Source organism: Choloepus didactylus (genome assembly GCF_015220235.1).
Source record: "Choloepus didactylus isolate mChoDid1 chromosome 23 unlocalized genomic scaffold, mChoDid1.pri SUPER_23_unloc1, whole genome shotgun sequence".
NCBI classification, from domain to species: domain Eukaryota; kingdom Metazoa; phylum Chordata; class Mammalia; order Pilosa; family Megalonychidae; genus Choloepus; species Choloepus didactylus.
The window spans coordinates 1,084,181-1,109,579 of record NW_023637590.1 but is presented as its reverse complement, the minus strand read 5'-3'; the positions used below and the strand labels follow the sequence as shown (position 1 = coordinate 1,109,579).

Here is a 25,399-nt window from a genome sequence, read left to right as displayed (position 1 = left end):
TCCCCCCCTCCTGCCCCCATCCCGATGAGGCTGTGGCCTGCACCACTCCGCAAACTGCTCTCGGCAGGCACCCCACGACCAACTCCCCGTCGGGCCTCATCTCTTTCTGGCCGCCGCATTTGCTCAGTGGACAGCACCTTCTCCTTGAACTGCTTCCAGGTCACCCGACACTCCAGCCTTCCCCCTTCACGGCGCCTTCAGGGCCCTCCAGGCGAGGGCAGCCCTCCCTTCGGCACCCTCCCTCGCAGGCCTGCCCGGGCCACCTGCCGTGTCTCCCTGTCCTCTCCGCCCAGCCTGCCCCAAGCGGCTGCCCCACAGCGCCCACACCCCCCCCTGAAGGCGTCTCAGGCAAGACGAAGGCCTGGGCCTCTGTCGTGAAGGGCATTCCCGGGGCCCCCGTCCACCCCAAACTCTCCACCTGTGCCCCCCTTCTGCGGGCTCTGCGCCCCTCACCTGGAGGCTCTCTGGGCTGGGGCACTCTCCTCCCTGGTGCTTCTGCATCCAGATCTACCCTCTCCTCCTGGCTGTCCCGGAGACTCCAGCAGAGCCGGTGCAGCTGTGGAGGCAGAGCGGGTGTCACCAGGGCAGCTGGGCACAGGGTCCCCAGGGGACACCACAAAGGTGTGCCGGCCAGACCCCAAGGAAGGTGGAGGGACGCAGTGTGGGTGGGGCCTGTGGGAATCGGGGCTCTGGGAATGGAGTTCTGGCTCTGGGGCCTCAGTGAGCCCCCCAGCTCAGCCTCGGTGTCCCTCAGCTGTCAAGCAAGGGGGCTGGGGGAGATGAGCTTAGGGGTCCTTTGGGTCCTGAGGGTTGAGGGTGCAGGAACCTGTGCCCTATTGGGGTGGGAGAAACCACCCCTCACCCCCTGGCCACGTCTCCAGGATGGGGGCTCTTGGGGCAGGACCTAGGTGCTGTTTCCATTCCAGAAGCCCCTGCCGGCCTGGACTTCAGACACAAGCTTCATCCTCAGAAGCAAAAGGGAGCACACCTTTTCCCCCGGCCTGTAATTTTTTTGTTTTTCTGAAAACATATACAGAAATTTGGGGAAGTAACAAAGCCCTGCCAATTTTCCTTTTTAAAGGTTTGGGATCAGCAGAGATGTCTACTCTGGACAAGATCGATGCTAAGCCACCAGCGCAAGCAGCTAACAGAGGTTTTCTGGACACCACTGTCCATCCTCCAGTGAAGGTAGCCAATTGTTGATGTGTTACCTTGGACACTTTATGGCTCTAAGACTTTAACCGTGCAACCAAATAAACCCCCTTTATAAAAGCCCATACATTTCTGGTGTTATGCATTCTGGCAGCATTTAGCAAACCAGAACATCTGCCTATTGCCCACCTCCCCTCCACGCCCAGCCCCCACCCATCCAGACTTCCACAGAGAATATGACGCTTCGCCCGTGCTACTCACGTTATTGCTCGGTGGGACCCCAGAAAATCCCACTGGCGGCACTCACGTGTTTATCGGGAATGGGCGCTGTGGCTGCAGAGATCGCCAGGCTGATGAGGAGGCTGAGCACAAAGAGGATGATGGTGAAGTGCAGGTAGTGGATGCCACAGATGATCACGGGGCAACTGGTGCTCTCTGAGCAGGATTGAGGGCCGTAAACAAACTCGGTCACCACCCGCAACGAGCCGATGAGGATCCCGCCAGTCAGCCCCCAGAAGGCACCCTGCAGGAGAAGGAGCCCGGGAGAGTCACCCTCGAGGAAGACGGGTGATGGGCAGTCCGTCTTCGTCCTCACTCCCCTGGATATCTGAGTTCTAAAGTCATTTCATCATGTCACGGGCACCGAATACCTTGCAAATGCAGAGTGTCAGCAACAGAGAGAAAATGATACCTTATTGGGCTGAACAAAGAACTGAAACACTTGCACTGTCTCTTAGGTCATTAAAAAAAAATGGAAACACTGTTAAGTTAGATAACATATAGGTGTCTAAAAAGAACCCAGCCTTCCCCACCTCTGTAAGGGGCATCCCCAGCTCCCTGGCTGCTCGGGCCACCCCCCCAGGAGTCACCCCTAGTTCCTCTCTATCAGGCCCTACCAAGCCATTAGCAAATCTTGTTGACTCAACCTCCAAAATGGATCTGGAATCTAATCACGTACCATCACCTCCATGGCTACTGCCGGCGCCCCTAACCACCAGCTTCTCCCACACAGTGGGACTCCCCACCTGCTCTCCTGCTTGCCTTGCTGCAGATGATTCTCCCCGCAGAAGCCAGAGCGAGCTGTGCAAAGCACACACTTGATGGAAAGGGCCACACCTCTGCTCACACCCTCCGGTGGCCTCCCACTGCCATCAGAGTCAAACCTGCCCTCTGGGGAAGTTCATCCCCAGTGCTAGGACAGAGCCCGGCATGGGGAAGACTCTCAACGGTATTCAGTGAGCATAGGGTGAAGTTCCAAGCTGTACACACTTTGGAAAATGACTGCCTTGCAACCGTGGCTCTGTCTCATCATGGGGCACAGCGGCAGGGATCATGTGCTTGTGTGAGCTCACTAAGGTCAGGATGGCCAGCGTGGGGTTGGTCAGCTAACGGAACTCGTCCTGCTTCGTCTCCCAGGGCCCGTGGGTAAGTGCCAGAGGCTTCTCTGAGATGTGAAGGTGGCAATGCCGAGCTTTGGCTTGGGAGCGGTTTTGGAGAAGATGGAGGAAGGAGCCAAAGCCAACAGCCAAGTGTATGAGCCGCAGGAACTGTTCACCGAAGGAGATGGGCAGAAGGGGGAGCGCTAGAGGAAGACGGGCGAAGGGAGATGAGCATGCCATTGGAAACAGGGTGGCTGGGAGGGCCCAGAGAATTCTCGAGGCCCAAGGAGGTGGATGCAACATGTTTGCAACCTTGGACCAGGGAAAGTGGGAGAGCCACTAAGCCCCGGCAGCCCGAGGGTGGCATCAGAGGTGGGAGGCCCTGTTTGCCCCTGCCCTTCCCAGGAGAGCAAAGAGAAGCAGCTCTGGCATCCCTGGAGCCCGGTGCGAAGCTGAGTTCTGAAGAAGTGGACAGAGCAGGGAGCGATGGTGGGCTGGTCTGGAAGAGTGAACAACTTAGAGAGGGATGAAAAACTAGCCAAGTGGAGAGGAGAAAGACATGTGTGGCCAAGAAAACAGTCTATGCAAAAAAAGGGAGGTCAGAGAGGGCACGGGACAGGCTGGCAACCAGCACAAGTCATTCGCAGGGGCTAGGTGTGCTGTGCAGGGAGAGGGGAAGGCTGGAGAGGTAGGCAGGGGCCAGATCGCAGGGCCCCTCAGATGCCATCATCGGGAAATTGTGCGAGGTCCACCGCTAGTGCTACTGGGGGAAACAAGAAGATTTAAGGTATAACTCAAATCAGTGAAAACCTCCTGGCAAACCATTCAAAGCCTTATTCACAAAATGATTAAACTGTGGATTTGGATCTTTTTTGGGGGGGATCTTAAGTGCAGCTGGAAGAGATTCTTCTCGGTCAAAATGATCACCTGCTCACTGCAGGGAAGGTGGAAGGAGCCCACCAGGCTACCCCCTCCCTGGGTGCAATCTCTGAGCCTGACACATTCGGGTACAGAGGAAGCGGAAGAATATTTTCCCACAGCCGACTCTGCATGATGGAGGATCCGTCGCCATCCTGCATTATCTGGGGCATGGCTGAAAGTGGAAACCAAATCAGAGCTCTCTTTCCCTCCATGCCCAAGAGGAAGCTCGGACCCAAACATCCCAGGGGGAAACCGTCTGTCAGCAAGCAAATGATGCACCAGCAGAAACTCTGACAGTGTAAGAAGCCCTCCCAGGGCACCTCTCGCAAAAACACAGTGTGAAGTAACCCTCAGGTTGCGTCACGAGGTGGCCCCGCCAGCGCCCACCTGCTCGTTGACTCTCTTGCAAAAGATGGCGAGCAGGAAGATGGCGGCAATGGGTGGCGTCAGGCAACTCGTCACCGAATGCATGAATTCAAACACCTGTTTGCCGTGTGTCATCTCCACAACAGGGACCCAGGCCAGGCTGACAGCAAGTAACAGTATAATGAAAAACCTGTAAATTAAACACCCAGTCGATGACAATGTCATGGTCCCATTCTCCACTCCGTCCCCAATGATAAAACCATTATCTATAAACCACAGACTACTAACTCCGTTATTCCTTCAGTTAAATTTAGGGGCCCATTCACGAATGTGGGGAATGAGGGGACAACCGTACCCCTAAGACAGGTGGGAGCCACAGGGCTGCAGACAAAAACCCTTCAACATTCGAACAAATAAAATGGAGTGTATCTCCATTTGCCTGTTAACCGGATCATGGGTAGAGTCTCATCAAATTTGGGGGCAGTTAGGCTTTTAAAGTATATACTACCTTGCAATTTTTAATTTCTTAAATAGTAACATGATTTTTATTTCCTTTCAGGAAGAGGATCATGGCACATGATTTTAAAGATTTTAACAAGTTTGAAACATTTCATTATTTAAATTTTACTCATATTTTTAAGGAACTGGGTGGAGGCTCCAAACATTCATTACTTTTTCTAAGTAAATTTTCTAAATTAATTTACTTCGAAAAAGTATATTTTAATAAACTTTTTATTTTGAGATAATTTCAAACTTACAGGACAGTTACAAAAATAATCCAAACCCACACAGAGAACTCTAACATATCCCCAAGCCAGACCCTGATGCGCCAACTTTTAACATTTTGCCACATTTGCCGTAACATTCTCCCTCTGTCCCTCCCATCCTTCCTATGTATATATCTATTTTCTAAACATTTCACAGCAGGTTGTAGACATCAAGCTCCTTGAACACATAATACTTCCCATGTATATGTGCTGAGAACAATGATACTCACTTATGTAACCACCTTAAGTAAAAGTTATCAAGCTCAAGAAATTTAACATCGACATAAAAATAACAGTCTATACTCCAAGTTTTTCATACATTCCACTAATGTCCCTTTGAGCCTTTTCTCCTCCATTATTAGATCCTGTCTATGATCACACAGTGCATTTAACTGTCGTTGCCTCTTCGGTTCTCTCTGTTATAGTTGTGGAAACATATGTGCAACATGAACTTGCCCATCTCAACTACTCCCAAGTACAAAAATCAGTGGGATGAATCACATTTACAATGCTGTGGAAGTAAATGGTATTTTAAATGTGTATCCATCTATGAAATTACACTAGATTAAATGTCTTCTGAAAGATGAACAAATCTTAGTTATATGTCAACGGGGATTTAAAAGTTACAGTTTTGGGAGAGTGTGAATGTGAGCTAGAAGAGAAAACCTCCCTGATGGCCAAAGGAGAGGCAGAAAAGTGGGCTCCAATTCCAGTAATGACGGAACAGCTCGCAACAGACTAACCTTCCTACAGATAATAATTACAAACTCTGGGTAAATTATAAAAACAACAACCCTGGAGCACTGAAAGAGCAGCCAAAGCAGACATAAATGGGAGGGGACTCAATCCCTGGAAGAAAGAAACCTCACTGGGTTATGTGTGCATTTATACAGCTTTTCTCCGGAGGGCTCTCCCCAGTCTACATGGTGTGGGATGCTGGAACCAAGCAGAAAGCTCCATGCTTACTGGATTAAGGTGTCAGAGGAAAATGTTTGGGGCTTCCAGAATGGTTGAAAAACAATGAGGGAAATCCTAGAAAGAGAGGATACACAGAGAAAGGAGACCCAGATCTGTGGGCAAGCTCCCCTTGAGTCCTGAAATTTGAATATGTGGGAGAATCTCCAAAGATTCCCGAAAAGAGCAACTGCTGGAAGGCTGGAAAAGTTGATCAAAGATTTCAGCTACTTTCTACAGCAGAGAAGACAGAAATTGGGGTTTGAATGCCATTAAGTTGCAAGGGCTATTTAACCACCTTGGGCCTATCACTGGAACCCCAGAAGGGCCATGCCTTAGGATAAGAGATTATATTCCAGGACTAAGAATTTGCATTAAGACTAAGGGCAAAACAGAAACAAACCCACCCTAAAAGAGTGTAAAGCCAAGCCTCCACAAGTTTAAGTGACCAGCTAGCAATTTACCTGCATGCTAAAACAAAAACCAACCTTCAGAAGAACATGATCCAGAGACTCTACAGAGGATCACCTGCAATGTTCAGTATTCAATAAAAATTTACTAGGCATGTGAAGAAACAGGAAATATGACGCATTGTCAAGAAAAGAAGCCTCAAAAGAAACTGACCCTGAGATGACTCATATATTAAAATTAACAGATGAACAGTTGAAAGTAGCTGTAATAGCTATATTAAAGGATAAAAGAAATGCTGGTCATAATGAGTGAACAGATGGGGACTCACGGTAGAGAATTAGAAACTAAAGAAATCTTAAAAAGGAACCAAACTGAAATACCAGTACTGAAAATCCAGCTCTCAATATCTACAATGAAAAATTCACTAGTTGGGCTTAAAAATAGGTTGGAATGGCAGAAGAAAGGCCACTAAACCCAAAGACAGCCTGACAGAGAAATCTAAACTGCACCATACAGAGAAATTTTAAAAATGAAAATAACAAAACAGAGTTTCAATGATCTGCAGTGCAATACTGAAAGGACTAATATATGTAAAAATGGAGTCCCAAAAGGAGAGGAGAGAATAAAGGAGAAAAATATTCAAAGAAATAATGGTAAAAAATTTCCAATAGTTGGTGAAAGCTATTAACTTACAGAGATTTCAAGAAGCTCGATCAGGATGAACGAACATACACACACACACACCTCGGCACATCATACTGAAAATGCTGAAAATCAGAAATGAAGAGAGAATATTGAAAACCAGAGAAAAAGCACATATGGCTCACTTCTCATCAGAAACAAGAGGACTAAAGAAGATGGAGCCGCACCTTTAAAGTGCCAAGAGGCAGGCAATGCCAACCCAGAATTCTATATTCAGTAAAGATATCCTTGAAAAATGAAGGTGATACAAAAACATGTTCTGATAAGCAGAAACTGAGGGAATTTGTCTCCAGCAGACCTGCATTGCAAGACATTCTGAAGGAAGCTCTTTAGGGTGAGGGGAAATGACAGAAATGGAAACCTGGACCTAAAAGGAAGATTGATGAGCACCATAAAGATAAAATATATGGGTAAATTTAAAAATGCAATACATACATTTTCTTATTTAATTTTTTAAAAGGAAACTGCTTAAAGTAAAAATTGTATTGTTGTATTGTGGGATTTATAATGTATGTGGATATAAAATACATGACAACAACAACAAGGATGGAAAGGGAAAATGGTGTATACTGTTGCAAGGATAGAATTTACAAAAATTGGCACAATATTAAGCCTAGGTAGATTTTGATAGGTTAGAAATAAATATTGTAATCCCTAGAGCAATGAAAATAAATTAAAATGGAATGTTAAAAATAGTTTGACCCATACCAGTGATTATATTAAATGCAAATGGGCTAAACACTCCAATTAAAAGGCAGAGGGCCTCACCCCGGTCAAGATGGCAGAGTGAGATTCTCCCAGGCTCCGTTCCCCCCCACAGAAGTTTGAACAAGCTGAACAGGTAGAAACATCTTTTTAAAGCTCCAGAAAACAGTTAAAGCATTACAGTAACAGGGCAAGGACCAAATCAAGAAAAAGGCAGCTTAAAAATGGCAGGAGCCCTGAGTGCTCTTGCAGCCCCTCCCCCACCGCCCCACCAGCTCAGTGTGGAGCTGGTGTGCACTCCCAGTGCAGATCCCTGGTCCCGGTTATGGAGGGAGCAGAATAACCTTCGTGCATATACTAGGGTGCATGTATGTCTGTACCCATACATCTTGGGTAGCCTGAAGGACTGAACCATGACATGCATCACAGGTTACTGTCCCAGAAGTCAACATGCACCTCGAGGCAGTTCAGTGAGCTCTCCTGCAGAGCACTGGGACTGTGAGGAAACACTGTTTCTAGGGGCAGGTGAGGACATTCATATCAGCATAAATGGACAATTTCTGGGTCCATGCAGAATTCCCAGGACAAGATGCAGGTACAGAAAAATATCTGGGAGTTCCTATGCTTTCGCCTTGGGCTGTTCTCTAAACTGAGTGTATGGCTAAGCTCTGAGGAGAGTATACTCACAAGCAAATCTGCAAAGACCGGGAAAGGAGTTTTCATTTTTTCTTTTTGGTTTTATTGGCTCCTGGTATTTAAGGAAAACTCTGTCATGACACTAGCTGGATACATCCTTAAGGAACACATGCCTTAAAGCCTAAATTCCAGTGACAGCAAGATACAATATAAAAATGGGTTGCAAAAAAATATTACACAACACACAGAGAAACAGGAAGTGATGGCCCAGGTGAAAGAGATTAAAGCATTAGAAACAGAAAGTGAGGAAAACTAGACCTGAGATATAACCAAAAAGACTTCTAAAAAAAAAGATTCTAAAAATGTTCAAAGAGCTAAAGAATGGACAAAGAACTAAAGAACATTAGGAAAATAACAGGTTAACACAAAGAGAATATCAATAAAGAGAGAGAATATGAAAAAGAACCAAACAGCTGAGGACAACAGTCATAGAAACAAAATATTCCCTGTGGCAGATTGGAGCTGGCAGAAGAAAGTATCAGTGCACTTGGAAATAATATAATTGAAATTATTCAGCCTGAAAAGCAGAAAGAAAAAAGAATAAAAAAAAGTGAACAGAGATGAGAGGCCTGTGGGACGCTACCAAGCATTCCAATGTATGCATGGTGAGAAGTCCAGAAGGAGAAGAAAGAGAGAAAGGGGCAGAGGAAACATCTGAAGAGAAAATGGCTGGTGAGTTTCCAAATCTAAGGAATGGCATGAAAGTATAACTCTGAACAGGATAAACCCAAACAGACATACAAAATGACATATAATCAAACTGCTAAATGCCAAAGATAAGGAGAGAAAACTGAAGGCAATAAGAGAGAAGCAATACATCACGTACAAAGGAGCTTCAATGAGATTAAGTGCCAGTTGCTCATCAGAAACCATGGAGGCAAGAAGGCAGAGGGATGACATATTTAAAGTGGTAAAAGGAAAAAAACCTACCAACCCAAAGATGCTACATTTAGTAAAACTGTCTTTCAAAAAGTTAGGAAGAGATTAAGACATTTCCAGAAAGAGAGAAGCTGAGGGAGTTTGTCACCAGTAGCCTGGTCCTACAAGAGATGCTAGAGGAAGTGCCACAGGTTGAAAGGAAAGGGCACCAGACAATACAGAGAAGCTTAATGAAGAAATAAAAATATCTGGTAAAGGTAAAGATATGGATAAATATAATGTTATTACTATTGCATTTTTGGTTTGTAACTCCACTTTTTACTTCCTATGGTTTTTTTTTTTTTTTTTTTTTTTTTTTTAAATCATCATTTTATTGAGATATATTCACATACCACGCAGTCATACAAAACAAATTGTACTTTCGATTGTTTACAGTACCATTACATAGTTGTACATTCATCACCTAAATCAATCCCTGACACCTTCATTAGCACACACACAAAAATAACAATAATAATAATTAGAGTGAAAAAGAGCAATTGAAGTAAAAAAGAACACTGGGTACCTTTGTCTGTTTGTTTCCTTCCCCTACTTTTCTACACATCCATCCATAAACTAGACAAAGTGGTGTTTGGTCCTTATGGCTTTCCCAATCCCATTGTCACCCCTCATAAGCTACATTTTTATACAACTGTCTTCGAGATTCATGGGTTCTGGGTTGTAGTTTGATAGTTTCAGGTATCCACCACCAGCTACCCCAATTCTTTAGAACCTAAAAAGGGTTGTCTAAAGTGTGCATAAGAGTGCCCACCAGAGTGACCTCTCGGCTCCTTTTGGAATCTCTCTGCCACTGAAGCTTATTTCATTTCCTTTCACATCCCCCTTTTGGTCAAGAAGATGTTCTCCGTCCCACGGTGCCGGGTCTACATTCCTCCTCGGGAGTCATATTCCACGTTGCCAGGGAGATTCACTTCCCTGGGTGTCTGATCCCACGTAGGGGGGAGGGCAGTGATTTCACCTTTCAAGTTGGCTTAGCCAGAGAGAGAGGGCCACATCTGAGCAACAAAGAGGCATTCAGGAGGAGACTCTTAGGCACAAATACAGGGAGGCCTAGCCTCTCCTTTGCAGCAACCGTCTTCCCAAGGGTAAAACTTATGGTAGAGGGCTCAACCCATCAAACCACCAGTCCCCTATGTCTGTGGTCATGTTAGCAACCATGGAGGTGGGGTAGGCGAATACCCCTGCATTCTCCACAGGCTCCTCAAGGGGGCACTACATCTTTTTTTTTTTTTTTTTTTTTTTTTTTTAACTTTCCCTTCTTTTTTCAAATCACCTGTATGAAAAAAAAAGTTAAAAAGAAAACAAACATACAATAAAAGAGCATTTCAAAGAGACCATAGCAAGGGAGTAAGAAAAAGACAACTAACCTAAGATAACTGCTTAACTTCCAACATGTTCCTACTTTACCCCAAGAAAGTTACATAATATAGCAACATTTCAGTGAACTTGTTCCTACTACAACCATCAGAAATTAACAGACCATAGTCATTTCTGGGCATCCCCAGAACGTTAAATAGCTTATCTGTTCTTCCTGGATTATTGTTCCCCCTTCCTTAATTGCTCTCTACTGCTAGTTCCCCTACATTCTACATTATAAACCATTTGTTTTACATTTTCAAAGTTCACATTAGTGGTAGCATATAATATTTCTCTTTTTGTGCCTGGCTTATTTCGCTCAGCATTATGTCTTCAAGGTTCATCCATGTTGTCATATGTTTCACCAGATCGTTCCTTCTTACTGCCGCGTAGTATTCCATCGTGTGTATATACCACATTTTATTTATCCACTCATCTGTTGAAGGACATTTGGGTTGTTTCCATCTCTTGGCAATTGTGAATAATGCTGCTATGAACATTGGCGTGCAGATATCTGTTCGTGTCACTGCTTTCCGATCTTCCGGGTATATACCGAGGAGTGCAATCGCTGGATCGAATGGTAGCTCTATATCTAGTTTTCTAAGGAACTGCCAGACTGACTTCCAGAGTGGCTGAACCATTATACAGTCCCACCAACAATGAATAAGAGTTCCAATTTCTCCACATCCCCTCCAGCAATTGTAGTTTCCTGTTTGTTTAATGGCAGCCATTCTAACCGGTGTTAGATGGTATCTCATTGTGGTCTTAATTTGCATCTCTCTAATAGCTAGTGAAGCTGAACATTTTTTCATGTGTTTCTTGGCCATTTGTATTTCCTCTTCAGAGAACTGTCTTTTCATATCTTTTGCCCATTTTATAATTGGGCTGTCTGTACTATTGTCATTGAGTTGTAGGATTTCTTTGTATATGCAAGATATCAGTCTTTTGTCAGATACATGGTTTCCAAAAATTTTTTCCCATTGAGTTGGCTGCCTCTTTACCTTTTTGAGAAATTCCTTTGAGGTGCAGAAACTTCTAAGCTTGAGGAGTTCCCATTTATCTATTTTCTCTTTTGTTGCTTGTGCTTTGGGTGTAAAGTCTAGGAAGTGGCCTCCTAATACAAGGTCTTGAAGATGTTTTCCTACATTATCTTCTAGGAGTTTTATGGTACTTTCTTTTATATTGAGATCTTTGGTCCATTTTGAGTTAATTTTTGTGTAGGGGGTGAGGTAGGGGTCCTCTTTCATTCTTTTGGATATGGATATCCAACTCTCCCAGCCCCATTTGTTGAAAAGACCATTATGGCTCAGTTCGGTGACTTTGGGGGCCTTATCAAAGATCAGTCGGCCATAGATCTGAGGGTCTATCTCTGAATTCTCAATTCGATTCCATTGATCTATATGTCTATCTTTGTGCCAGTACCATGCTGTCTTGGCAACTGTGGCTTTATAATAAGCTTCAAAGTCAGGGAGTGTAAGTCCTCCCACTTCGTTTTTCTTTTTTAGAGTGTCTTTAGCAATTCGAGGCATCTTCCCTTTCCAAATAAATTTGATAACTAGCTTTTCCAAGTCTGCAAAGTAGGTTGTTGGAATTTTGATTGGGATTGCATTGAATCTGTAGATGAGTTTGGGTAGAATTGACATCTTAATGACATTTAGCCTTCCTATCCATGAACATGGAATATTTTTCCATCTTTTAAGGTCCCCTTCTATTTCTTTTAGTAGAGTTATGTAGTTTTCTTTGTATAGGTCTTTTACATCTTTGGTTAAGTTGATTCCTAGGTACTTGATTTTTTTAGTTGCTATTGAAAATGGTATCTTTTTCTTGAGTGTCTCTTCAGTTTGTTCATTTCTAGCATATAGAAACATTACTGACTTATGTGCATTAATCTTGTATCCCGCTACTTTGCTAAATTTGTTTATTAGCTCTAGTAGGTGTATCGTTGATTTCTCAGGGTTTTCTAGATATAAGATCATATCATCTGCAAACAATGACAGTTTTACTTCTTCTTTTCCAATTTGGATGCCTTTTATTTCTTTGTCTTGCCGGATTGCCCTGGCTAGCACTTCCAGCACAATGTTGAATAACAGTGGTGACAGCGGGCATCCTTGTCTTGTTCCTGATCTTAGAGGGAAGGCTTTCAGTCTCTCACCATTGAGTACTATGCTGGCTGTGGGTTTTTCATATATGCTGTTTATCATGTTGAGGAAGTTTCCTTCAATTCCTACCTTTTGAAGTGTTTTTATCAAAAAGGGATGTTGGATTTTGTCAAATGCTTTTTCAGCATCTATTGAGATGATCAATTGATTTTTCCCTTTCGAGTTTTTAATGTGTTGTAATACATTGATTGTTTTTCTGATGTTGAACCATCCTTGCATGCCTGGAATGAACCCCACTTGGTCATGGTGTATGATTTTTTTAATGTGTCTTTGGATTCGATTTGCAAGTATTTTGTTGAGGATTTTTGCATCTATATTCATTAGGGAGATTGGCCGGTAGTTTTCCTTTTTTGTAGCATCTTTGCCTGGTTTTGGTATTAGATTGATGTTAGCTTCATAAAATGAGTTAGGTAGTGTTCCATTTTTTTCAATGTTTTGAAAGAGTTTGAGTAAGATTGGTGTCAGTTCTTTCTGGAAAGTTTGGTAGAATTCCCCTGTGAAGCCATCTGGCCCTGGGCATTTATTTGTGGGAAGATTTTGATGACTGATTGGATCTCTTTGCTTGTGATGGGTTGGTTGAGGTCTTCTATTTCTTCTCTGGTCAGTCTAGGTTGTTCATATGTTTCCAGGAAATTGTCCATTTCCTCTACATTATCCAGTTTGTTGCCATACAGTTGTTCATAATATCCTCTTATAATTTTTTTAATTTCTTCAGGATCTGCAGTTATGTCACCTTTTTCATTCATTATTTTGTTTATATGGGTCTTCTCTCTTTTTGATTTTGTCAGTCTAGCTAGGGGCTTGTCAATCTTGTTGATCTTCTCAAAGAACCAACTTTTGGTGATATTTATCCTTTCTATTGTTTTTTGTTCTCTATGTCATTTATTTCTGCTTTAATCCTTGTTATTTCTTTTCTTCTACTTGGTTTAGGATTGGTTTGCTGTTCATTTTCTAGCTTCTTCAGTTGATCCATTAGTTCTTTGATTTTGGCTCTTTCTTCCTTTTTAATATATGCGTTTAGTGCTATAAATTTCCCCCTTAGCACTGCTTTTGCTGCATCCCATAGGTTTTGGTATGTTGTGTTCTCATTTTCATTCGTCTCTATATATTTAGCAATTTCTCTTGCTATTTCTTCTTTAACCCACTGATTGTTTAGGAGTGTGTTGTTTAACCTCCAGGTATTTGTGAATTTTCTAAGTCTCTGATGGTTATTGACTTCTAATTGTATTCCATTGTGGTCAGAGAATGTGCTTTGAATAATTTCAATCTTTTTAAATTTATTGAGGCTTGTTTTATGTCCCAGCATATGATCTATTCTGGAGAAAGTTCCGTGAGCAGTAGAAAAGTATGTGTATCCTGGTGATTTGGGATGTAATGTCCTGTAGATGTCTGTTAAATCTAATTCATTCATCAGATTGTTTAGGTTTTCAATTTCCTTATTGGTCTTCTGTCTGGTTGATCTATCTATAGGAGAGAGTGATGTGTTGAAGTCTCCCACAATTATTGTGGAAACATCAATTGCTTCCTTTAGTTTTGCCAATGTTTCTCTCATGTATTTTGTGGCACCTTGATTGGGTGCATAGACATTTACGATTGTTATTTCTTCTTGCTGAATTGCCCCTTTTATTAGTATGTAGTGGCCTTCTTTGTCTCTCAAAACATCCCTGCATTTGAAGTCTATTTTATCTGAGATTAATATTGCTACACCTGCTTTCTTTTGGCTGTAGCTTGCATGAAATATTTTTTTCCATCCTTTCACTTTCAATTTCTTTGTGTCCCTGTGTCTAAGATGAGTCTCTTGTATGCAACATATTGATGGTTCATTTTTTTGATCCATTCTGCGAATCTATATCTTTTAATTGGGGAGTTTAATCCATTTACATTCAACGTTAAAACCGTGAAGGCATTTCTTGAATCGGCCATCTTATCCTTTGGATTATGTTTGCCATATTTTTCCCTCTCTCTATTAATATCCTTTATTGTACCCATACCGAATCTCTTTAGTACTGAACCTTTCTCCAAGTCTCTCTGTCCTGTCTTTGTTTCTCTGTCTGTAGGGCTCCCTTTAGTATCTCCAGTAGGGCAGGTCTCTTGTTAGCAAATTCTCTCAGCATTTCTTTGTCTGTGAAAAATTTAAGCTCTCCCTCAAATTTGAAGGAGAGCTTTGCTGGATAAAGTATTCTTGGCTGGAAATTCCTCTCTCTCAGAATTTTAAATATATCGTGCCATTGCCTTCTCGCCTCCATGGTGGCTGCTGAGTAGTCACTACTTAGTCTTATGCTGTTTCCTTTGTATGTGGTGAATTGCTTTTCTCTTGCTGCTTTCAGAACTTGCTCCTTCTCTTCTATGTTTGACAGTGTGATCAGTATATGTCTCGGAGTGGGTTTTTTTGGATTTATTCTATTTGGAGTTCGCTGAGCATTTATGATTTGTGTATTTATGTTGTTTAGAAGATTTGGGAAGTTTTCCCCAACAATTTCTTTGAATACTCTTCCTAGACCTTTACCCTTTTCTTCCCCTTCTGGGACACCAATGAGTCTTATATTCGGACGCTTCATATTATCTATCATATCCCTGAGGTCCATTTCGAGTTTTTCAATTTTTTTTCCCCATTCTTTCTTTTATGCTTTCATTTTCCATTCTGTCATCTTCCAGGTCACTGATTCGTTGTTCAACTTCCTCTAGTCTTGTACTATGAGTGTCCAGAATCTTTTTAATTTGGTCAACAGTTTCTTTAATTTCCATAAGATCATCCATTTTTTTATTTAGTCTTGCAATGTCTTCTTTATGCTCTTCTAGGGTCTTCTTGATTTCCTTCATATCCCGTACTAGGGTCTCATTGTTCATCTTTAGTTCTTTGAGTAGCTGCTCTAGGTGTGTCTCTTCTGGTCTTTTGATTTGGGTGCTTGGGCTTGGGTTATCCATATCGTCTGGTTTTTTGATATGCTTTATAATTTTCTGTTGTTTTTGGCCTCGTGGCATTTGCTGTCCTTGATAGGGTTCTTTTAGGGTTTGTAGACCAGTTGAAGTCCTTATCTCTAATTTATCAGATCTACAGCTTCGTGGAGTACACTTTCTCTAACTAACCAGCAGGTGGCGTCCACGAGCCACCTGTTCTCCACAAGCCAGATCTCCCCTGCTTAGCCTTTTTGGTGAGTGGGGGAGTGAGTCTTGTGGGGCCCAATTGGTGTCCCAAGCTTGCGTGTGTAGTTGGTGTTGCCTGCCCTGTATGTGGGGCGTGTTTCTGGGCAGTCGGGGAGGGGGGGTGGCCCTAACAATCAAATCTCCCTGATGATCCTAGAGTTTTAAAGCTACTGCAATAGTCTAATCCTTCAGTTCAGTCCTGCCACAGTTTGTCTCTGCCACTGACCCACAAGTCTTTGGTATTGGCGTATGGCTCCTGAGACTTGCAAGTGGGCCCCTCTTCCAGGCTGTGCACCCCGGGTCCTCTGTTGAGGGATGACTGTGCTATGTCACAGGTGAGTGCCGTCCCCCCAGGGCAGTTCTGGGCTGCTGGGCTGTGTTGGGAGGCTCCCAGTCTGCTCAAATGATGGCTGAATGGGGCTCTGTTAATTCACACTGCTCCCCCTTCCCAGCTCTGGGACATTCAGCTGAGGTTGCAGGGAAGGCTAATGTCCACGCCCAGTTTTGTGGTGTGTGCCTGTTATTTGAAGCACTTCCGTCACACTGGGTTGTCTGGGGCAGCTCTGGGCTATGGGGCTGGCGATGGGCAGGAGTGTTTCCTGTCCACCAGGATGGTGGCTGTGAGCGGACACCCCCCTTTTCTTGGGAAGTTGTGTTGTTTAGTGAATTTTCTCAGCCACTGGATTATTGCCTTTTGTCTCAGAGCTCTCTTATTTCTGCTCTTGACTTGACGTGCCCAAATTTCAATTCTTTGAAGCTTTCTGTATTGAGCTTCTTAGAGTAATTGTTTTAGAAAAAGCAAAAAGGATTTAAAAAAAAAAAAAAAAACAAAAAAAACGGACCTCCTCAGAGATCTAATGGGTTATTGAAATGCTAATAGACAAAGCAACCAGGGCCATTAAGGAAAGGTGCCCTGGGCAGAGAGATCAGCCTTGCTTTGGGATTTGCATATGCGCCTCAAGGCCTGATCTCCGCCCTTCCCCTTTCTGTGTTCACCAGAACTCCAAAAATCCTCTGCTTTTACTTTGGAGCTTCTCGTGTTGTTTTCCTTCTATGCCCGTCTCCTCTCTGCTGGGCTGGCTGCTCTCAGAGTCTCTGGTGTCTGGCCTCAGTCTATCTATGGTTGGAGTTTGAATCAGTAGAATGAGTTTCCGATGAGAGCAGCCACTGCAATTCTCCCTTCTCCTTCCTGGAGCTGACAGCCCCTCCTCCCCCGGGACTGAGCCTGGCAGGGAGGGGCGCGGGTCCCCTGGCCGCAAAAACTTACAGATTTCGCTGATCTCAGCAGTTCCACGTTTTCATGAGTGTTGTATGAAGTATGCCCAAAGACAGATTGCTCTGTGGTGTCCAGTCCACGCAGTTCCTGGCTTTTTACCTACTTTCCTGGAGGAGTAACTAAAACATACAGCTCACCAGTCTGCCATCTTGCCCCGCCTCTTCCTATGGTTTTAAAAGGAAGATGCATAAAAAGTAATGGCGAATCAATGGTTCTGGACTCAAAATGCACAAGTATGTAATTTGTAGTAAGAATTGCATAAAGGCAGGAGAAAGGAGGGACATAGGGAGATAGTTTGTGTGTGCTATTGAAGTTAAGTTGGTATCAAAGCAAATGAAAACGGTATATTAATTTAAGCCCCAGGGTGACCACAAAGGACCTTTTGGGAAAAAAAGGCACAAAAGGAAAAAAGAAAGGATGCTAAAGGGTTCACTACAAAAGATCAGCTAAATAAAAAAATAGGCTGTAATGGAAGAATTGAGGGACAAAAATGGCAAAGACTTACAAAAACCGAAGAGTAAAATGGGAGAAGAAAGTCCTGAATTGAGTAGTTACTTTAAATGTAAATGTATTAAACTCTCAGTCAAAAGGCAGAGATGGTGTGCCAGTTTGAATGTATTGTGTCCCCCAAATGCCATTATCTTTGTGGTCTTGTGGGACAGACATTTTGGTGCTGGTTAGATTTGCTTGGAATGTGCCCCACCCAGCTGTGGGTGGTGACTTTGGTGGGATACTCCCATGGAGGTGTGACCCCACCCATTCAGGGTGGGCCTTGATCAGTGGAGCCATATAAAACATGCTGACTCAAAGAGACTGAACAGAGTGCAGCTGTGAGTGACGTTTTGAAGAGGAGCAAGCTTGCTAGAGAGGAATGTCCTGGGAGAAAGCCATTTTGAAACCAGAACTTTGGAGCAGATGCCAGCCACTTGCCTTCCCAGCTAACAGAGGTTTCCTGGACACCATTTGCCATCCTCCAGTGAAGGTACCTGATTACTGATGTGTTACCTTGGACACTTTATGGCCTTAAGACTGTAATTGTATAATAAACCCCCATTTTATAAAAGCCTATCCATCTCCGGTGTTTTGCATTCTGCAGCATTAGCAAACTAGAACAGATGGGCAGAACTGATTTTAAAAGAGTGATCCAACTCTATGCTGCATACAAGAGACTCACCTTAATTTGAAAGATACAAGTAGGGTGTAAATAAAAGAGTGGAAAAAATACTCCATGCAAATAGTAATAAAAACAAAGGGAGGGTGGCTATACTAATACCAGACAAAATGGACTTTAAGTAAAAAATGTTAAAACAAAGAAGGGCACCAAGTATTGATGTAAAAGTCAATTCAACAAGAAGGTATAATAACTATAAACATATATACACATAACAACAGAGCACCAAAATATATGAAGCCAACATTAATAGATCCAAAGGGAGAAATAGATACCACATTAATAGTAAGAGATTCAATATACCACTTTCAAAAATGGATGGAACATCTAGAAGAAAAGCTGAATAAGGAAATAGAACAGTGTTATAAACCAACTAGTCCTAGAAAACATATTTAGAATACTTCATCTGATAATAGCAGAATACATATTCTTCTCAAGCGCACATGAATCATTCTCTAAGTTAGACCATATATTAGGTCACAAAACAAGTCTCAATAAATTTTTAAAAGACTGAAATCATGCAAAGTATCATCTCTGACCATATGGGGCAAAGTTAGAAATCAAAAACAGAAGGAGAACTGGGTAATCTCACAAATATTTGGTAATTAAACAATACACTCAAAGAACCAATGGGTTAAAGAAAAAAATCACAAGGGAAATTAGGAAGTATCTTGAACTGAATGAAAATGAGAAAACAAAGCCAAAACTTATGGTATATAGCAAAGGTAGTGCTCAGAGTGAAACTGATAGCACAAAATGCTTGTGTTAAAAAAGAAAAAAGATCTCAAATCACTACTCTCATAGCTGGAGGAACTAGAAAAAGAAGAGAAAACAGAACCCAAAGTGAGCAGAATGAAGAAAATAATAAACATTAGAGCAGAGATAGATAAACAGAGGATAGAAAAATAATAGAATCAATGAAACCAAAACATCGTTCTTTAAAAAGATCAATAAATTAACAAACCTTTACCTACAGAAAAAAGAGAGAGAGGTCAAATAACAAAAACTAGAAATGAGAGGGAGACATTACTACCAACCCCATGGATATAAAAAGGAATATAAGAAGGTATGATGAACAATTGTACATCAACAAATTGGACAACTTGATGAAAATAGACAGATTCCTAGAAACACACAAAAACCTTAACTGACTCAAGAAAAATATGATGATCTCAATAGACCAGTAAAAAGTAGAGACTAAATCAGTAATCAAAACCTCCCAACAAAGAAAAAGTCTAGGACCAGTTGGCTTCACTGGTGATCTTTACCAAACATTCACAGAAGAATTAATCCCAATCTTCCTCAAGTTCTTCCAAAAAATAAAGTGTAGGGGAGACTTCCTAATTCATTCTCAGAGGCCATCACTTTAATACCGAAACCGCACAGAAATATCACACAAAAAGAAAATTAAGCATGCAGTAGACTTTTAGGCTGATATAGATGTGTTTTATCATGTAAAAAAGTACTCATTTTAGCAAAGGCCTTTTTATCATTTGGGAATAGATGTGTATGATTTTTCTCTTTTGCACCACCATTATGGTGAATTATATTACTACATTTCCTAATATTGAACCATCTTTGTATTTCTTGGAAAAAAATCCCAGCATTGTTGTATTTTTGCCTCTAATATTTTATCTCTCTATATATTTGCAGTGATATTTAAAAATGAGATTGGTCTTTAGTGTTCGTTCACTTTTTTCTCTGTCTATTTGTTAGGTTTGGGCATCAATGTCTTAAGCTTCAAAAGATGAATTTAAGTCTTCCCTTTTTTATGTTCTATAACAATTCAAATAAACCAAAATTCATGTCTTAGAAGTTCTTGGATAAGCGCGTTATAAACTATGAAATGCTAATCAAAATGTGATGTCAAACTCAAACATCCCCAGGGGTTGGGCAGATAAAATATATGAGTGACATGCCCCTTGATGCAAGATCAAAGCAAGTGTTCCAGACATAACGTGTGTGTCCCTGGGGATGGATATGTCCCTGGGGCTGCCAATGTGAAACCTTTAACGACTGGGCCGTGTTTTGCACGTGCGTGTGTCCCCACCCCATGCTGAGCATGGTGTCATGTGGCATCACACAACACCAAGACGGACAGCTTCCCCTGCTTACCCTGCACACTCAGGTAGAGCACTCCCTCCGAACCACGGTTCCCTCATTTGTACAGTGAGAATAATAACAGTAAAACTTACCTTTCTGTCATGAGCACTTAATGAGATATTCCACGTAAACTGCCTCACAAGGACTCTTTGGCGGGGGTACATTATACTCTCTCATTTGTATCATTGAGATTGTTATGACTTTACGTTTTCCCCAATGGAAACAATTTTCTTTCTGATTATAAAAGCAATATATCCTCACTGCTAAGCTCCAGTAAAGAAAAACACACCCTCCTGTACATAAATCGGCTATTGCTATCCACGGTCTGACAGTCCCCCGTTTCCACTTAGTGACATCGTGTGGAGCTGCCGTCAGTCCCGGCAGTAACGCAGGGGAGCTGAGGGTCGTTCACCTGCTTGTCACCATGAGCTCCTTCTCGGTGGCCACAGGCCGTAGCTTGGGGTAGACGTCCAGAGTGAACATGGCGCTGGCGCTGTTGAAAATGGAAGTCAGGGAGCACATGAAAGAGGCACAGAGGGCAGAGAGCATCAAGCCACGTAAGCCTGGAAGAGAAGGGACGTTTTCTGGACCCCAGCCCTTCGACTGTGCCAGGGGATGCCTTATACCTTGGAAGGAACTTTCCCAACTACTAACTTTCTTCTGCAAAAATCCTGCCATTTTATTTGGAGTGGTATTCCATCTGAAATAGGCGAGTGCATTACATTTGTCCTTGTTTTGAGACAGGACCTGACAGTTTCCCGTTGTGTCTTTATACAATAATGGGAGCTAAAATCGCTTGAGTGGTTGCTTCGTGCCATGATCTATCTCCAGGCTTTAGCCCATGCGATCCTCCCAACAGCCGGTGAGGTGGACACCACTGACCCCACTTTTACAGACGAGGAGCCAGAGGCTCAGAGAAGGTTCTGGATGTAGGCAAGTCAAGCGGGTCCTGGAGCGTCGGAGTCCTTGTTGGTCAAATGGCCGTGACAGCACCTACCACTGAGGCTGCTGTGAAGATCCAGGTAGATTAAGTATATGGGTGAGTGTAGTGCCCGAGAAAGAGTGGGCACCCCTCAAAGATGAGCGATCAACACGGCAATCTTGGGTTAGGACCTGCGGGGCTGCCGGGCCACAGACGTTAAACTGCTCTGCTGAGAGATTTCTTTCCTGCTTGAGGGGAACAAAGGGCCTGAACTGGAAGTCCACTGCATCAATGCCCTAGTATATTGTGTGGGCTACTTGGGGCCAGCAGAGACCAGAGCCCTTTAATTTTCCTTCTTTTTAACCGCCTTGCAGCCCACCCTCACTTGCAGCCCTGGCTGCTTTAAGCTGGGCATTTCTTCTGGTCAGTACTTCTCTCAGCTGGAGTCCAACTATACTGTATTTTATGGAAACATCTCTACTTTTCTGGCCTCTTGATGGCACCCTCTCCTGTTCTCCAGAGATAATAAAGGTTTTTATTTTTTTCAATTTAAAATTCATTTGGTGATTTCAATGGGATTTGGGTTAGAAGGCGAGATGAATGCATGGGCTACTGTCGTCTCACAATGAAAGCCACCTCGCTGTTGGCTAACAGCCCATCTCCTGGCTGATCCCACTGGACAGTAAGCTCTTTGGGGCTGGCCTAGGTCTTGTTCGTCTTTGTGATCTCATGGTTTAGAGCAAAGCCTAGCACAGTGTGGAACCCAGTGATCATCTGCTGAGTGAATGAATGTGCAAAGAAAGATGCTAAGTAGGTGAAGGAGATCATGCAAACTGGGTGCCGGGTGGTGTCTCTGAGACCATGTATGTTCCAGTGTGTGGGGAAAGAAGGGGAAGGGAGGGAGGGAAGAGGGAGGAGGCCCAGCTCCTTGTCAGGACATTACTAGTGCCCCTTCCACTCCACGGTCTGCACTTCTGCCCAGAAGGACTGGACCAGGAGATCACCCACCCCAGCCCCCTCGCTCCCCACCGTCTACTCACAGCCTGAGGGAAAAGGCTCCAGTGGGGACATGGCTCACGGGGTTCCCAGGGCCCTTGTTGGCAGAGCCGTTTCTTACCGTTGGGCATCAGCGCCATCACCAGCACGGGGAAGGCAATGGCGCTGCAGCCAGCCCTGGTGCCACAGTATTTCTGACACTCTGAAGGCACAACACACGCCACTTTATCTGCAAAGAGAGGTGACAGTCACACCAACTCCTGGCCTTAGGAAGTCTGAAGTCAGAGCCCAGGGAAGGGGAAGTGAATTTGGAATGCACTTGGATGCTTGATTCTTGGTCTACCAGTGACACCTCCAATTCATGATCCTACACCATCTTCAGACACTTTGGGTTGAGAAAGAAGCTGGCAGTTGGGTACGTAGGAGTCAAACCCATTGGGGCTTCCACAAATCTACCCCATGACCCAAACCAAGTCACCTGACCTCAATAAGCCTTGCAGTGACCCAGCTAGGGGTGAGGAAGGCAGATGGACTAGTCTTCCATATACTACTGTGTGAGCAACTCATGCCCTTACTCCCCTGATCCTGAAAGGGGTGTTACCTCACAAGTATTTGGGAAGAATTTCTGGAAAAAAAGACAGTGAACATAACACACCCCTTGGGAACTTCAATAAGGGATATACAGCTGCCATCTGATGAAAAACAAAAACAAAAGCAAAACAACCTAGAACAGAAAGAGGCAGATATTGTCTACGTTTATGGTAGAGCAAGCTATTTTATTGGGGATAGCTATCTCTAGCTTTAGAAGGGATTGCCAAGTGTCTACAGAAAGAACGTAGAAGCTCATTACTGGGGGTGGCTGCAGTGGACATCTACTCTTGTCTGCCCACCCTTGAGTCCCCTTCCCTCTGGGAAGAGGACCTCAGTCTCCTCCACGTGGTCTGGGGTGGGGCCAGGCGGCCACTCTAAACACTCCTTCCCTTTGGTACCATGACTGGTCCATGTCTTTCACGTCAGCTCACTACTCCAGCCTCTTATCTGGATTTTTGCTGGAACAGCTGGGAAAGGAAAGCCTCTTTCTGCTGGGGCTGTCAGGCTGTGGGGTAGAGGCCTGGTGCTGTAGGAGGCCATCTTGCCACCGCATGGCCTGTGCTGGGTTGAATCTATTATGTCCCCCACAAAAGCCATGGTCTTTAATGCAATCTTGTGGAGACAGACTTATTAGTCTTTTGGTTGGGGTGGGATCTTTTGATTAGGTTGTTTCCATGGAGATGTGATCCAGCCAACCGTAGGTGAGACCTTTTTATTAGATTATTTTCATGGAGGTGTTACTCTACCCATTTAGGGTGGGTCTTGGTTAGATCACTGGAGTACTTTAAGAGAGCTCACAGAGAGAAGGAACTCAGAGCTGAAAGAGACATTTTGGAGAGAAGCTAAGATATCTAATCCATAGTTTGCTCCAAGGAGAAGGTAAGTAGCCCACACAGACCCAGATGCTTGGAGATGCAGACAGAAGGACATTTGGAGAGGCTAAGCTAAGAGATGAAGCCCAGAGTTTGCCCTGGAGAAGCTAAGAGAGGACTCCTAGATGCTTAGAGAGAAACACCCCAGGAGAACCAACCAGACAGCTGAGAGAAACTAAGAGAGACAGAAGCTCAGAAACATTTTGGAGAAAGCCATTTTGAAACCAGAACCCAGGAGCAAAGGACCAGCAGACGCCAGCCACGTGCCTTCCCAGCTGACAGAGGGTGTTCCAGACACCACTGACCTTTCTTCAGTGAAGGTATCTTCTTGATGCCTTAGTTTGGACACTTTTATGGTCTTAGAACTGTTAATCTGTAACCTAATAAGCCAATCCATTTATGGTATTTTGCATAACGGCAGCTCTGGCAAACCGGAACACGACCTGATGATGACACCAGCTCAGTGGAAGGAGGAGCCATGGGCTGCACGTTGTTTGCAGCCAAGAGCCCCAACTAATGGCCATCTTAATGGGAAACAAGGTCCAGAGAATCACACTTTGGCAGTGCCCAGCTCCTAGGGGGCGTAAGCCTTCGGGTTACTGGAAAAGCGTGTTCTGCAAGGAGCACGGACTGGGACCAAAGCCTTAGCGATCAATGGCTTTCTGGTTTTACACACCTGGTGTGTGAAAACCATGCATCCCTGCGTGGGTCCGGCCATCCCTGAGGACCAGGACAGCGTGGTCCCTGTCGTTCTCCACCCCTAGGGCTCTTGCCAGCACATTCCCTCCCTCCCTCTTCTCATCCACCTCCTGGGTAGATGGTAAGGGAGGATGTGGGTTCCTGGCTCCAGTCCAGCTAGAGATAGAGAAGTGATCCTCTACTCTGCTTCCACCTCCATTAGCAGCTTCCTTTCTAGAGCCCAAGACACAAGAAACATGGCGCCATCTTCCTCCTCAGGGCAGTTCACGCTGGGGAGTGGGGGTGGGGAGGTGGGGCTGCAAAGCTGAGGGGACCCGGGGCCCGGAGCCCATGGGCCTGCTTTCTTACAGGTGAGGGAGGATCTCCCGGGAGATCTAGAAAAACACTGCTTGGCAGGTGAAGTGCAAACCTGGGAAGGCTAAAACAGAGCAGCACGCCCCCCCTTCAAAACTGGAAAGGGATTAAGATTTGAAAAACAAACAAAAAACACAGAGGCACGTCTCAGGGGCAGACTGAAGGCTGAATTAGGGTTAGAGGTGTCTACTGCATGTATTACTTGGCAGTAAAAAGTGTCCTACATTATTCGACCTTGTCAAAGGCACCACGACAGCAGATTCCCACGGAAGGAGCCTGCTCTGTCCCAGTGGCTGTAGCTTTCGGAGTAAATGCTCAAGTGCTCCATAAATGTTTAATGAATCAACCAGCCTTCTACCCAAGAGAGAGCGCAAGCTAGTAAAACTCGGTGGAAATGGGATGAGCGACATTCATAGAGATATTATAACTCATTAAGGGAAATGGGGATTTTTAAGAGAATTTAATGGAAAAAATGTGGACCTTAGAGTCAGGCCCATATTGGGGCTGCATGGAGCCCCCCGCCCCTCCGATGAGGCTCATCTAGTCATCGAGGCTGTGAAAGCCCACCCTGGAGCTGCGAGCAGCTGTGCCAGCCTCTGTGTAGTGTCTGCAATGTGATGGAGAGTCATGCAGCCTTCCTGTGGGCTGGCTCCCGGGCCAACGTTGGAGCCTGGGCCCTGGCTTGCTCTCTCCCATCTGGACTCATCCCCCTGGAATTTATCTCTTGCTGCCCGGATCTGCTGTCTCTGCCAGCCTTCGGCCTA

General features: G+C 44.1%; 1 protein-coding gene across 1 annotated transcript in view; it reads right to left on the bottom strand.

The window, feature by feature from the left end:
• LOC119524826 (sodium/glucose cotransporter 1-like) overlaps positions 1-25,399 on the bottom strand; it is a 98,586-nt gene that overhangs the window by 257 nt on the left and 72,930 nt on the right. The window contains exons 11-16 of the mRNA XM_037823459.1: positions 22,241-22,348; positions 20,614-20,764; positions 3,840-4,008; positions 1,460-1,675; positions 454-556; positions 165-369 (exon numbers count right to left, since the gene is read on the bottom strand). Of these exons, the coding sequence (XP_037679387.1) occupies positions 165-369; positions 454-556; positions 1,460-1,675; positions 3,840-4,008; positions 20,614-20,764; positions 22,241-22,348 (952 nt within the window). The remainder of the gene's footprint in view (positions 1-164; positions 370-453; positions 557-1,459; positions 1,676-3,839; positions 4,009-20,613; positions 20,765-22,240; positions 22,349-25,399) is intronic.